Genomic DNA, 13,288 nt, shown 5'->3' with positions numbered 1-13,288 from the left:
AGGAGTTGAGGAAGAAAATAGAAAAGTTGTGAAAATACGTCAACTATATCCTCTTGCATAGTGAAGAGTTAGTAAGTAAGTAAAAATCTAATCACCAGAAGGATTGAAAACAAAAACTGCTGATTCCCTCTGGAAAGTCAAACTAGGATCATAGAGGCAAATTTTAGCTTTGGTCTCTGGTTATTTCTTTTGGTTTTAATTTAGGAGAGAGAATCAGGTTGCAACAATTATTTTTGTAAAAATTTTATTCAATTTAGTATTTTTTTAAAGTCAGGTTTATTAAGGTATAATACCTTAATGTTTACCCTGTTTAGTGTGAACTTTAATGAGTTTGATAAAGTTATGTAACCGTCATCAAAATCAAGGATAGAACAGTTCCCTCATGCCACAAAATTTTCTCATACTCTTTTGTAGTCCACCTGCCCCCCACCCAAGCCCATGGCAATCTGTTAGTCCATTTTTTAACTTTTAACCTATGTCTTTTATTTAGTGTAGGTTTCTCATAGACTGAGTATAGCTGAGTTTAAATTCTTATCAAATCTGACAATCCTTATGACTTAATTGGTGAGTTGAGACCATTTGTACTTAATATAACTATTGCTATATCTGGATTAAAATCTGTTAGTCATTTTTCTGTTCTTTTTTATTATTTATTATTCTGTTCTTTTTTCCTTTTATTCTGCCTGTTTGTGGATTGAATATTTTTTATGATTCCATTTTAGCTCTACTATTGGTTTTAAAAATTATGTTTAGTGGCTATCTGCAAACACGAATTTAATTTTAGAAAAATTTAAAAAATGGATAGAAAGGAAAATCTATACCAAAATGTTAATATTGTAGGTATGAGGAAATTTTCCATGTGAACAATTTTTGACTAAAACATTAGAGGATAATTAATAAAGCTAGGTTAATTTCTATGTGAGTATTACATTTGTCATACTCTTCTGAGATTTGAACTTTTCAAAAAGAAAAGAAATGTTGACAGGAAAAAGTTTTAATGCAGACACCAATGTCCGCAAATGAACAATCCATACTTTATAAAGATGTAATGATAAAAATTAAAACGTGTTCCAAATACGACTGCCAAGTAGCAGTATTTAACCAAATACAGTGCCTGTTTCCTGGTAATTTACATGAATAGACTTGCAAATTGGAAAAAACATTAGGGAGACGGATGGTGAGAGAGAGGAGGGAAAAACTGGAGGATGTATGTGTGAAGGATGATCTGTACATAATAGGATAAGAATTAAAGAGAAATGTTTGCTAAATCATAAATGACCAGAGATTGCTTTATAGGTTGAATATGGAAAATAAGCTAGTGTTGTATACCATAAAATATATTGTTACTACTTTTTTTCAGGGGCTTAGGTATTTTGTATTGAGCAAAATAGTTGTTAGTGACTTAGTTCTGCCATATACCTGAAACTTAACCTGATAATTTGGCAAAGCCAACCTGCTATAGGTTAGTTGCACTCGCCATCAAAATTAAAGCCTTTTCCTGGAAGGACCAAATACTGCTATTACAGTAGCCTTTAGGAAACTGTAGGATCTTTGTCAGATCAATTCTGTTATAATCAGAAAATCTAAAATATGTAGAAGTAGATATTTTAGAAAATATGTAGGTTCTATTTTCTCAGAATAAAAGAGGAGCAATAAAAAATAAAACTTTTTGAATATTTTCAGTATGTCACATTTCACTTGTTAAAACAAGTTATTTATTTGCTTTGTAATTGAACTTTGACTTTTTGTTTTCTTTGTAGCTCCTCAACGGTTTTGTGCATAGCATTTGAGGTTCTTCAGGGCTTGCAGTATATGAACAAACATGGTATAGTACACAGGGCATTGTCTCCTCATAATATCCTGTTGGACCGAAAGGTAATTGTTAAATCATGTAATAAATATTTGTATATCGTTTGAAATTGGAAGCAACTGGGATCAGGGCTACTCAATCAGAAGAACAATAGAATCAGAATATGTTTTAAGAATATTCATAATGAAAAGACTATATGAAAGTGATTGTGGTTTTTGAAAAAAGAATCCTTAAATTATTTAATCTGTATATCTTTCACATGGATTATTTTCCCCACAAGACTCATTTTCTAACTTTATGGTTTTTTCATTTTACTCTTATTTCTAAAGCCTTGTGGCTTCCCAGTATACTCCTCCTCTTAATTTATTTTCGTTTTTAAGAAAATGGCTCTTTTTGCTAGAATGTTATTCATATAAACCAGCTGCACTGTGTTTTCTCTGTTTTTCTTCTGCCTTCTTTCCTCTTCTATTTATCTCCTTATTTACCAGCTGTTCATACCTACCTCCTTTTACTATTGAAGTGCTGTTTCTCTACTGGAAATCTTATGGGGCATTAAGAAGAAGCTTGTAAACTCTTCAGAGAGAATTATGGTATCAAGGTTGTATATTTTCAGGAATAATTGTAATTTTATTCCTTTTCATAAAATATATAAAAACATATTGGAGGAAATTTTTTCATGGACATCATTTACTGTATTAGTAGGATTATCCTTGTTCTCTGGTTCTTTTCCCAAATCAATACTTGGGGGGCTGAGATGAGAACATTGCTTGAGCCCAGGAGTTTGAGGCTGCAGTGAGCTATGATCACACCACTGCACTCCAGCCTGGGTGATAGAGTGAGACCCTGTCTCTAAAAAACAAACACACAAACACAAACACAGAAAAGTGTACTCATTAATTTTAGATTTATGGCAGTAAAGAATCATTGCCATATCAATCTAAGCTGTTTTTAAATATAAATATTTTATAATGCTTGGAAATAATGTTCGTGAGAAGACAAACCAATTTTAAGATCAACTTAATATTTTAAAGCCTTATAGATTAAAAGGGAAAAAAACTTAAAAGATATGAAATTATATTTATCATTTATTAAGAGCCTTATACTTATGATAGTTATTTTTGTTCTCAAACAATATAAAAAATCATTGGAAATCTAGCAGATTTACCAAAATCTTGATGAGTTTTGAACTGATATTTTCAAGTTAAGTTTTCCTATTTCACAGTTAAATTATAAATATAAATGGACTTGCAACTCCATGAAGAAAAATTTGCTCTGTGAAACTTACCATAAACCATTCTAACCAAAGTTTCAAGACAGATGAGAACATTTTTGCCTCTTTGTTTTGTGAAATAACTAGACAATGTAACAGCAAAAATATTAAAGAAACATGTCATTTGTCATTTTGAGATATATATGTGTACATATGCATATATACATATTTAATGAGTCTAAAGCAGACTATTGGCAGATAGTTTTTTATAAAATTGTGTTTTTTTTAAATCTTCTATAGTGGTATTTTGATAAAATATTGTTATATAATGGTTTCTTTAGGTATAAAATGTATAATAATTTTCCTTGCCCATTATAATAAAATATTTGATAGTGTTTTTTCTCTTTACTATTGTAGGGACATATTAAATTGGCTAAATTTGGACTTTATCACATGACAGCTCATGGTGATGATGTTGATTTCCCAATAGGGTAAGGATATGTTTTCCTCTATTTTGAGTTTCTTTTTAAATTTTGTAATCTTTGGTAACGTGTATATTTTGTTAATTATATTTGATATTCCTTTTTGACATGAAAACAGCTTTTTAAAAATTAATGCATCTCAATTTTCCATATACTTTTAAAATGAGTAGACAATGAGTTTTTCCCAGCATCCTATAGATCCTTGATGTTGATCATTCATTGAATTGACAGAGAGGCTAGCAGTATTGACATCCTTTACATTATGATATTTCCTAATTATCTGTATGTCATTCAGAATCAAATCAATTCAAGGCAAGAAGGATGACTAGATTCTCAATTAATGATAATGTGTGTGCATCAAGAGACTGAAAAACATCACTCACATTATTTTCAATTTAATGTTTTATGTTTAATTCCCTTTTCTCTAAGATATAATTATATATTAAGACTCAAGTTGAGTCATTGTGGATATTAGAGGTAGAGATAAATTCCATACCTGAAAGTCTATGTTTAAGTTCAGAAAGGTTTATTTAATCACTTCTGTTATGGAATTGCAGATGTATGTTGCCATCCACAAAAGAAATGGAAGGTCGTTTCGTGCATATTCAAGTAGATGTTTTTTTTTTTTTTTCTTTTTGAGACGGAGTCTCACTCTGTCGCCCAGGCCGGAGTGCAGTGGCCAGATCTCAGCTCACTGCAAGCTCCACCTCCCAGGTTTACGCCATTCTCTTGCCTCAGCCTCCCGAGTAGCTGGGACTACAGGCGCCCGCCACCTCGCCTGGCTAGTTTTTTTGTATTTTTTTAGTAGAGATGGGGTTTCACCGTGTTAGCCAGGATGGTCTCAATCTCCTGACCTGGTGATCTGCCCGTCTCGGCCTCCCAAAGTGCTGGGATTACAGGCTGGAGCCACTGCGCCTGGCCTCAAGTAGATGTTTTTGATACAGATTTTTGTGTTATATTTGTGTGGCTGCTTTTAGACATTTTCAGAATTATTTTCTTTTTTGAAGATTAAGTTGAGATTGTTTTAGATAAAATAGTTACAAAAATAGTATAAAGAATTCCTCTATACGTATCTTCATCAGTTTCTCCAAATGTTAACATTTCAGTACATTTGCTTTTTCTCTGTTTTCTAAGCATATATGTGTGTATGTGTATAATGATTGTTTTTTATAATCACTTAAAAGTAATTAATGTTACGTAATAACACTTTACCTCTAAGTACTTCCATTTGTATTTTCTAAAAGGAGGACTTTGTTTTTTTACATGACCTCAGAACAGTTGTCAAAACAAGAAAACTAAACTTGATGCAGTATTATTATCTAACCTAGAGACCTTAATCATATTTTTTCAATTGTAGTGTGGCTGTTTTTGATAGTATCCATTTGTGTTTTCCTCTTTGGGCTTCCTAAAATAAGTTTTATCACACCGTTACTGAGAATTGTGATATGAAGTCATAGAGTGTGTTTTTCAAACAGAATGTTACTTAAAAACTTAATATAATTTTTTTAAAAGCCAGCCTCATATATAACTTGCCCTTTTTTCTTTATAACTCAAATTATAGGTTTCTTAACTAAACTTTTCGTTAAGTTTATGGCTGTGTCTTATTACTAAGACATAGATAATAAACTTAAACTTTATTCAGTGAGGAAACATTTATTGAGCAATTTCTCTTCTGCCTGTTTGTTTTACAAAAATAAATAAGATAGTCTTCTCTCCTCAAGAAGCTCATTGTTTAGTGAGAGAATTTTCTGTTCTGATGGGCTACTTATTAAGGTACATAAATTCATAGTCTTACAGTTTTGTGTGTTGAAAACTTATAGGCAAAAACCAATTCTTGTTTCATAAGCATGAAAATGGTATTTTGCAAAGACAGTCTACAATTCCTTATTTGTTCAAAAAAGCCCTTTCGAATATGAAAGGGGTTTTTTTATTCAACTTATATTTGAATGTAAGTTTTTAGTGAGGCTCTAGCTCCTTTGTCATGTATGATAAATGCCTTTCAAGGTGACTTTTAAGTAGCTGTAGTACAAATGATTGCTGCTACTGCTTTTGTCTAAATCAATTTGTGTAAGAAAGAAATCCAAAAACTTAAAAATTACTTTTAAGTTTTTTATTTTTATTTAAAGGTACTTTAGGTTTCAGTGATGAATCGAAGAAAGGAGGTGATTTTTCTTAAAGCATATCAAGTAAGAGCTACACTTGAATTTAAAATGCTTGGATAGAATTGGTCTTGTGTTACCATTTGGTCTGGCTTGCTTTGAAGTCTTAGACCCAAAGGGTCTTACCAGAAAATATCAAAGAGCAAAATGTGAAACATTAGCCAGGAAAAATAAAGTGATCAAACAGCTAAGGCATGAAAGAAAATATTTACACCAGAAGAAGCTTGCAGTTGATTCAAAAGACAAATATTAAGGAACAACAAAGTAAAATGTTACCATCTGTTTCAAAATACTGTAAAGAGTTGGAAATCAGGCATTCATTTCAGTTGGCCAGTAGCTTAATACCTTGTTAAAACATCAAACAGATGATGAAAGCCACTTTATTTACCTCATCAGTCATACTCACAGCAAAGTTCTGGTAATTGTCTTTGAGTGTTAAAATGCTATGATACGGAAGAGAAGGTTGTTGAAAAAAGATGACCTACATTAAATAATTCTAGGGCTTATTATTTTTTAATAGTTTTCCTATGATTAAAAGGGAAACTAAAATATTTGAAACAAAGTTTATCTCTGTCCTGTCAGAAGTTTTTGATATAACAATGTACCTATAGTTTTGCTTGATTTTTCATTATTATCATTTTTCAGTTAGATGTGCTGGAAATCAGGAATAAAGATGAACACTGACTTCTGGATATATTGTGGTGATGATAAAAGTACACCATTGCATTTGTATTAAATTTTTCATTCTTATTAAATGTCTTTATAGATTCACTAACATTTATTACAGCTTTATGAGGTAGGCAGTAATATTCCAGTTTTACAGATGAAGAAACCTAAATCACATATAGAATATGTGGTAGAACTGAAATTAGAACACAGGTATTATAACATCTAGTATAGTGCTGCTTCCACTAGACTTCAGCTGTTTCTAGAGGTATCACACATTCATTTAGAAGAGCAATATCATCATCTTAGGGTAAAATAACACAATACAAATTTGTATATGACAGAAATACACAAGCAAATCATAAGAAGCTACTGGTATCACATCATCATTCTATTAAAAAGAAAAAGGAGTTAAAAACCAAATTTACCCATTTGAATTTAAGTCATAATCCCTGACTTAATTGACTTGTATTTTGAAAGTAAATAAGTACTAGCATTGATAGTTTGAGGAGGTTGTAGAAAAGATAGGAAGAAAAACAGAAATAATATTTGAATGTCTACTTAATATACATTACATAGATGAAACATATATTTAAATATATTTTGATTATAATCATCATTGTAAGAGGACATAATTTAATCTAACTGGTTTTAAAATCTAGATTGTGGGTGCTCATGAGTTAAATCTGACAATAAATGAAGAAGGGGCATGCACATATGTAATAAGTATGGCAAAATTTCACTCCATCTCTCGTCTAAAACTGTTCTTATTCCTTTTATTTCTAGGAACTGGGATTCAAATTTAGCAATTGCTCCTATGTGTAATTCTTATTTACTACCTGCTTTTTAAATTGTCATTTGTAAGGCCATCCTAGTGGGCATTTTTGATAGGAATTTTTTTTTTTTTTAAGCAAAACTATACTGAGTATATCCTCTATTTAAGTCTCATTGGTAGTTGTAGAGGATTTATAAAAAGATACGCAAGTGCCCTCAGGTATATGGTTCTTTGTTTTCTAATTGAGATGGGAGGTTAAATTTTTGTACATGAAATATATAGTGTATAAAACAAACATGTATAGCATCATACCATGTATAGCTTTTATAAGATATAGAACAGGCAAAATGAGTACTTTATAGAATCAAATCAGGTATTGATGGCAGTGGCGGCCTGTGTGGAATGGGCACTACCACGATGCCGGCTGCAGTGGGGGAGGTGTTGCTGGGGCTGTCTCTTCACAGAGCCTATAGGGGCCAGGAGCAGACAGGAGCCCCACCTTCCCGGGCACAGCTGCAGCTGCCCAAGTTGGTGCTGCAGACCTGGGCTTCCCAGTGCTCTTGGGGGCTGGAAGCAGACAGGAGCCCTGCTCTCCCAGGTGCAGCTGCAGGCTCAGAAATGTCTATTCCCACTGCCTGACCCCTCCCTCCTCCCTGTACCCACTCTGATCTTGGAGGGAGGTCGGGGCCAAGCCCAGGTGCTGTTGGACCCCGGCTGGGTGTGTGCACACTTGAGGCAGCACTGACACTCCAGCCCCCTGCTGCCTTGACCCCCTGTGGACTTTGGACACCAACAGGCGAGGGAGAGAGTCTGAAGGGGGGCTGAGGGCAGCTCAGCGCTGGCCTGCAGGCGCTTCTTGGCACAAATAGCCTGGGTACCATGAAGAGCGACAGGAGTCAGACAGGTTCCTGGGTAGAAGGGGGCAGGTCCCTGGTGAAGCCCTGCCTTCAAGCCGTTGAGGGACTGAAGCCTGGGAGACGGGCTGCCAGTCCCGTGGACCTGAGTGGGAACTTGTGGTGCTTTTTCTGGGCCCACCCATGGCCGCCCATGGACCAATGGATGTGCACTTCTTCCCTCTGAGGACCATAACAACCCTGGACTCAGCCAGACTTGAGCAGATGATGGATGGCCAGCTGCAGAGAGCAACTACCCACCCCAGGGTCTTCTCTCTGCTGAGGGCTGAACACTCATAGGGACACCCCACCTGAGGGGAGAAGCTATCCACCCTAGGGTCTCCTCTCAGCTGAGTGCTGAACACTCATTGGGACACCCTGCCTGTGGAGAGGAAGTACCCACTGTGGGTCTCCTTAGGTGTTCTATAGCTGGATAAATCTCTTCAGCTTGCTCACCCTCCACTTGTCCGTGTACCTTATTTCTGGATGCAGGACAAGAATTTGGGACCTGCCAAATGGCAGAGCTAAAACAGCTATAACAAACAGGGCTGAAACAACCCCTTGCCTGCCACAATGCAGGTGGCAAGGAAAGAAGACAGAAGGAGAGAGGAGCTGCAGCCCTTTGGGGATCCCAGACCTAGGAACTTTCTGAGCCAGGGCTGTAACACTCTCTTTGGGGCTCTGCAGTTCCTGACATCTCCAAGTTTCCGTGCACAACCATGTTCCCTGGTGCCAGCCATGGAAGCTGCTTGCAACACACGTGGTCCAACCACAGCCTTGCAGGGAGCCAGCGCCGTGTGAGCACCTGGACCTGCCCGCTGTGCCATAGCCAGTATGCCTGGCTGTGCATGGTGACCAGACCCCACACTCACTCATAACCCCTTGCCACTCCATGCCTGGCTCTCCCTTGGCCAGCATGGCATCCAGGCCAGTAGCACAAGCTGAGCACAGCCTGCCAGTCCAAGTGGATGGAACGAGCCCAGTGGGTCCAAGCAAAACTCAGGCAAAGGCACCACTGGCTACAGAAGTTTCCACCTGACAAAGTGACACCACAAAATCCCGTGATAGTATATGTTCCTTTATGGAAAAAATATAAATCTTTTTGAGAGACATTAAAGAAGACATAAATAAATATGGAGATACCATGTTTATAGATTGTTAGGTCAGTATTGTTAAGATGTTAGTTCTCTACAACCTGTCTTTATATCTTATCTATTTTCAATAAAAATTCAACTGTATGTGAAAGAGAAAATACTTGGCAAGATAGTTTTAAAATGTATATAGAGAAGAACAAACACCCACAAAGAGCCCACATTTTCCCAAAGAGAAGCTAAAAGGTACGTATGTTTTGAGAGGTCTTAACAATTATCAGTAATTGTTTAATAAAATACATTTTATATGAAAATATTTTATTTAAAATAGTGTAATAGTATACTCTTAGGCAAATTGACCAAATGAACAGATGAAGGAGCCAAGAAACAAATCTCTGTACGTGTGGAGATTTGATTTAGTATACAGCTGGCACTGCAGACTAGTTGGGGAGAAAGAGGTTTCAATAAAGGGAACAGGGCTCAATTGCTTATTTATGTAGGAAAATAAGTTGTACTTTGTCTGACATCATATGAAAAATGAATTCTAGATGGATCAAGAAACTTAAATATAAAAGGCTAAACTGAAACTTTGAGAAAATTAACAGATTATTTTGACAAAATCATTAAGTATAAGGAAAAAAGTTTAATTCACCTGAAAGATAAGAACTTCTTATTCATAAACAGATACCATAAAGAGAAAGAAAAGACAAAACCACAAAGTGGTAGAAAATATTTCGAGTCGTAATTACTGAAGAAGACATTAGTGTCTGGAATTAAAGAAAAAATGTGCAGTAAAAGATTATCATAGAAAGCCTAAGACTGCTATCCTTAGAAACTAAGTCCTGCTAGCAATGTTTGCCCTTGGCTGTTGCCTTGAAACTTGGATTGCAGAAATGTTCCCATGGATCCCTAACTGCTGAGGCTAGTTTACTGTGCTTGTAAACAACCAAAGTGGTTTATGCTGAACACTTGCTTTCCTTCTTGAGTTCTTAAATTTTTGTACATGCCAGGCAGAGAGTGCCTGTGTGACAAGTCCCAAATAAAATCCTTGGATTTTCAATGGGCTTCTCTGGCCAGAAACATCACATAACATTTGTTCTTCAAGATTGGAAAGAAGTTCAAAAAAAAAAAGAAAGAAAAGAAAACTAAAGATACATCACATACATGGTGCTACATTTTTGTTGCTGGAAGAAGAATGTATTCTATGTGATCCCTGATAGGAGGGAGAGAGCATAAGGAAGCCTCTATATAGGTTCCTTGAGACTCCCTCTCTGTCTTTGTCCCTTGTGATTCAGCTATGCCCTTACTGTGTCACTGTAATAAATCTTACAAGACTTACTTGCTAAGTCTTGTAAGTCTTTCTAGTGAATTTTTAAACATGAGAGTGGTCTTGGGGACCCCAAAATAACTAGAGAAATAAGCAAAAGACTTGAATGGGCATATCACACAATAATAAACCCAAATGACTAATAAACATGTGAACATTTGCCTCAATGTCATTAATTTTCAAGGAAATGCAAAGTAAAACCACAATAGATTTTTATACCAGATTGTTAAACATTAAAAAGTCTGTCAAATATCAAGTGTTGGTGAAGAAGTAAAACAATAGGAATAGTCATTCACTGCTGGCAAGTGTATAGATTGGTATAACTCCTTTTGAAAAACATTTGGCATTGTTTAATGAAGTAGAAAGTGCACATATCCTATGGCTTAGAAGTTTGGTTCTAGGTTGTTAACATTGGGAACCTTTTGCAGATGTATACCATACATGGCATTCTGTGCAATGTTGTTCATAATATTAATAATAAAAAGCAGGAAACAGCTTAAATGCCATTGCTATTTGAATGTATAAATTATGATATATTCGTATAATAGAAAAAAGAATTTAATGGATACAGCTTCATGCAACAATATAGATAATCTTGATTGAAAAAGCAAAAGAATACAGTCATCCTAATTCCAGTGTTATAAAGTTCAGAGATATGCTTGACTAAACAGTACATTTTTTAGGGATACAAACATGGTAAAACCATCAGGAAATGGAAGAGAATGACAAACACAAAAATTCCAGGTATCTTCTCCTCTGGAGGAACAGGAATGGAGATACAATCAGGGAGAAGCACAAAGGGACTTTCAGTGATAATTTTATGTTCTTCACTTAAACTGCTTCTTGGTACATGGGTGTTCATTGAAGCTTTCTTCTTTATACCTTATCCATATTTAAGAGGCAGTGTTTTGCATTTATTCAATATTTGCTAAACCAGTTTTCAAAAGCCTTTTATGTCAGTGAAGTTGTGAGGAAATAGGCACTGTCATGTATTACTTATGACAATATAAAGCAATATAACCTCTCCAAAGGGCAACTTGGTGTGATAAGTCAAAATTTAAAATGCACATACCATATGATCTTGGAGTGCCACTTCTAAGAATATATCTGTCATTCATATGCATATACTTGTGGGATATGTAATAGTCATAATATATTCATCTCATTATTGGTAATAGCAAAATAATGGAAGTTCCAAAACGTTTTTGTTTTGTCAAATTAAGAGCATCAATGAAATTATTGGCAGTTTTCAAAAAGAATGAGAAAACTCTATACTTGTGTTTTTAAAGAACAATCTCTAAAATATACTTTAAGTGGAAAAAGGGTACATAGCAATATGTATAGTGTTTTACCATGTGGGGCAGAGGTGATGAGTGGACAAAGTTATATATACATAAATATGTCAGGGTGACAGGGGTATAGAGATAGGAGTTTTACTTTTCAATTTATATCTTTTTATAGCATTAACATTCTTACTACTAAAAATAATAAATACTTTTTTAAGAGATAAAATGAGCTTTAAATAGTAATTCAGTATTAAGGGAAGATAGGCAATAAGAGGGAAGGAAAAACACTTGGAAACCAGAGAGAAGCAAATAAAGGAGTTAATGCTGGAGGGAAACATGAGGGTTTTAAAACTGTTTGAGACTTGTGTATATTTACTCTTGATTCCTTGACATTGAAGGTCTGTATTATAATGGTTAGTTTAGAATGCTTTCTAGCAACAGTTGTTAATTTAATTGCATGGGACTTTTACATAGATCTTACCACACTGATTGTAAAAATGTACTATTGCTTCTTTCCGTGTTGTAATTATTCATTATTTTAATGTGTCATTACAGGTATCCCTCATACTTGGCCCCTGAGGTAATTGCACAGGGAATTTTCAAAACCACTGATCACATGCCAAGTAAAAAACCATTGCCTTCTGGCCCCAAATCAGATGTATGGTCTCTTGGAATCATTTTATTTGAGCTTTGTGTGGTATGTATAAAGAAATATTAATATAATAAAAAGAAATTGTGCATTTATTGGAATAATCTTTTGGAGAGGAAAGTTAATAATAATATGTTTTTGCTGTACAAATTGATTACATATGAGGAGAAAAGGCTTAATTTGGCTTAATCATGTTTGATAATTAATTTCATATATTTTTTGGCATCTCTAGAAACATACTTTTACTAAGTGTGAATGTAAATGTTACCAGATGTGTATTATTTTGGAATCTCTGTAATGTGTATATTTTTACAAAGTTAAGATGTTTATATTAAGTTATATAAGATATATGGAGTACCATTAAAAGTTTAACAAGATATTGAAGTCAAAACCATGTTTTTGGAAGATTGATATGACAATAATGTAAGATTGAGAAGAATAGCAGTTTTTTTCAATGATCTCTACCTGTAGTTCTGATTTGATAAATGTTTAAGAACATTTTTTCTTCTCTATTAAAAAAAAATCAAAGCATCTCTCTTTTTTCTATAAACACCAGATAATCTTAAGCCTTTTCCTTCTAAGTTTATTTAAATGATCATATAAGCTTAATTTGTTTATGATAAGAGGAATATAATTATAGCCAACATTAATGAAGCATTCTGCGTTATGTAACCCTCACCATAACCTGTGGTATATATACAGTTAATATTTTAATTTTACAGATGAGAAAAGTGAGACTTCAGTTGGTTAAGTAGTTTGCCCAATTTATGTAACTATTTGGTGGTGGGAGAGTCCAATTTGGCACACATTCACTGCTCAACTCATAAATGCTGAAGGCATAAGTGTTTAACTCCAGACCTTATATCAAGGAGCCTCCTGAGGCAGACTAATAAGGAAATAATTAAAATATAATGTGTGCATCTTAAAATATACCAGGTGC

General features: G+C 34.5%; 1 protein-coding gene across 7 annotated transcripts in view; it reads left to right on the top strand.

Annotated features, from left to right (window-relative positions):
* Positions 1-13,288, top strand: part of TBCK (TBC1 domain containing kinase) — a 241,420-nt gene that overhangs the window by 51,841 nt on the left and 176,291 nt on the right. For all 7 annotated transcript variants that reach the window (XR_012434998.1, XR_012434997.1, XM_074040263.1 and 4 more), the window contains 3 exons: positions 1,761-1,875; positions 3,438-3,511; positions 12,255-12,396. Coding sequence is in view for 5 of the 7 variants with exons in the window: in XM_005555619.5 (XP_005555676.3) it covers positions 1,761-1,875; positions 3,438-3,511; positions 12,255-12,396 (331 nt within the window). In the remaining 2 variants the exon portion in view is untranslated. The remainder of the gene's footprint in view (positions 1-1,760; positions 1,876-3,437; positions 3,512-12,254; positions 12,397-13,288) is intronic.

Source organism: Macaca fascicularis, chromosome 5 (genome assembly GCF_037993035.2).
Source record: "Macaca fascicularis isolate 582-1 chromosome 5, T2T-MFA8v1.1".
In the NCBI taxonomy this organism is placed as follows: domain Eukaryota; kingdom Metazoa; phylum Chordata; class Mammalia; order Primates; family Cercopithecidae; genus Macaca; species Macaca fascicularis.
This window is presented reverse-complemented; position numbering and strand designations above follow the sequence as displayed.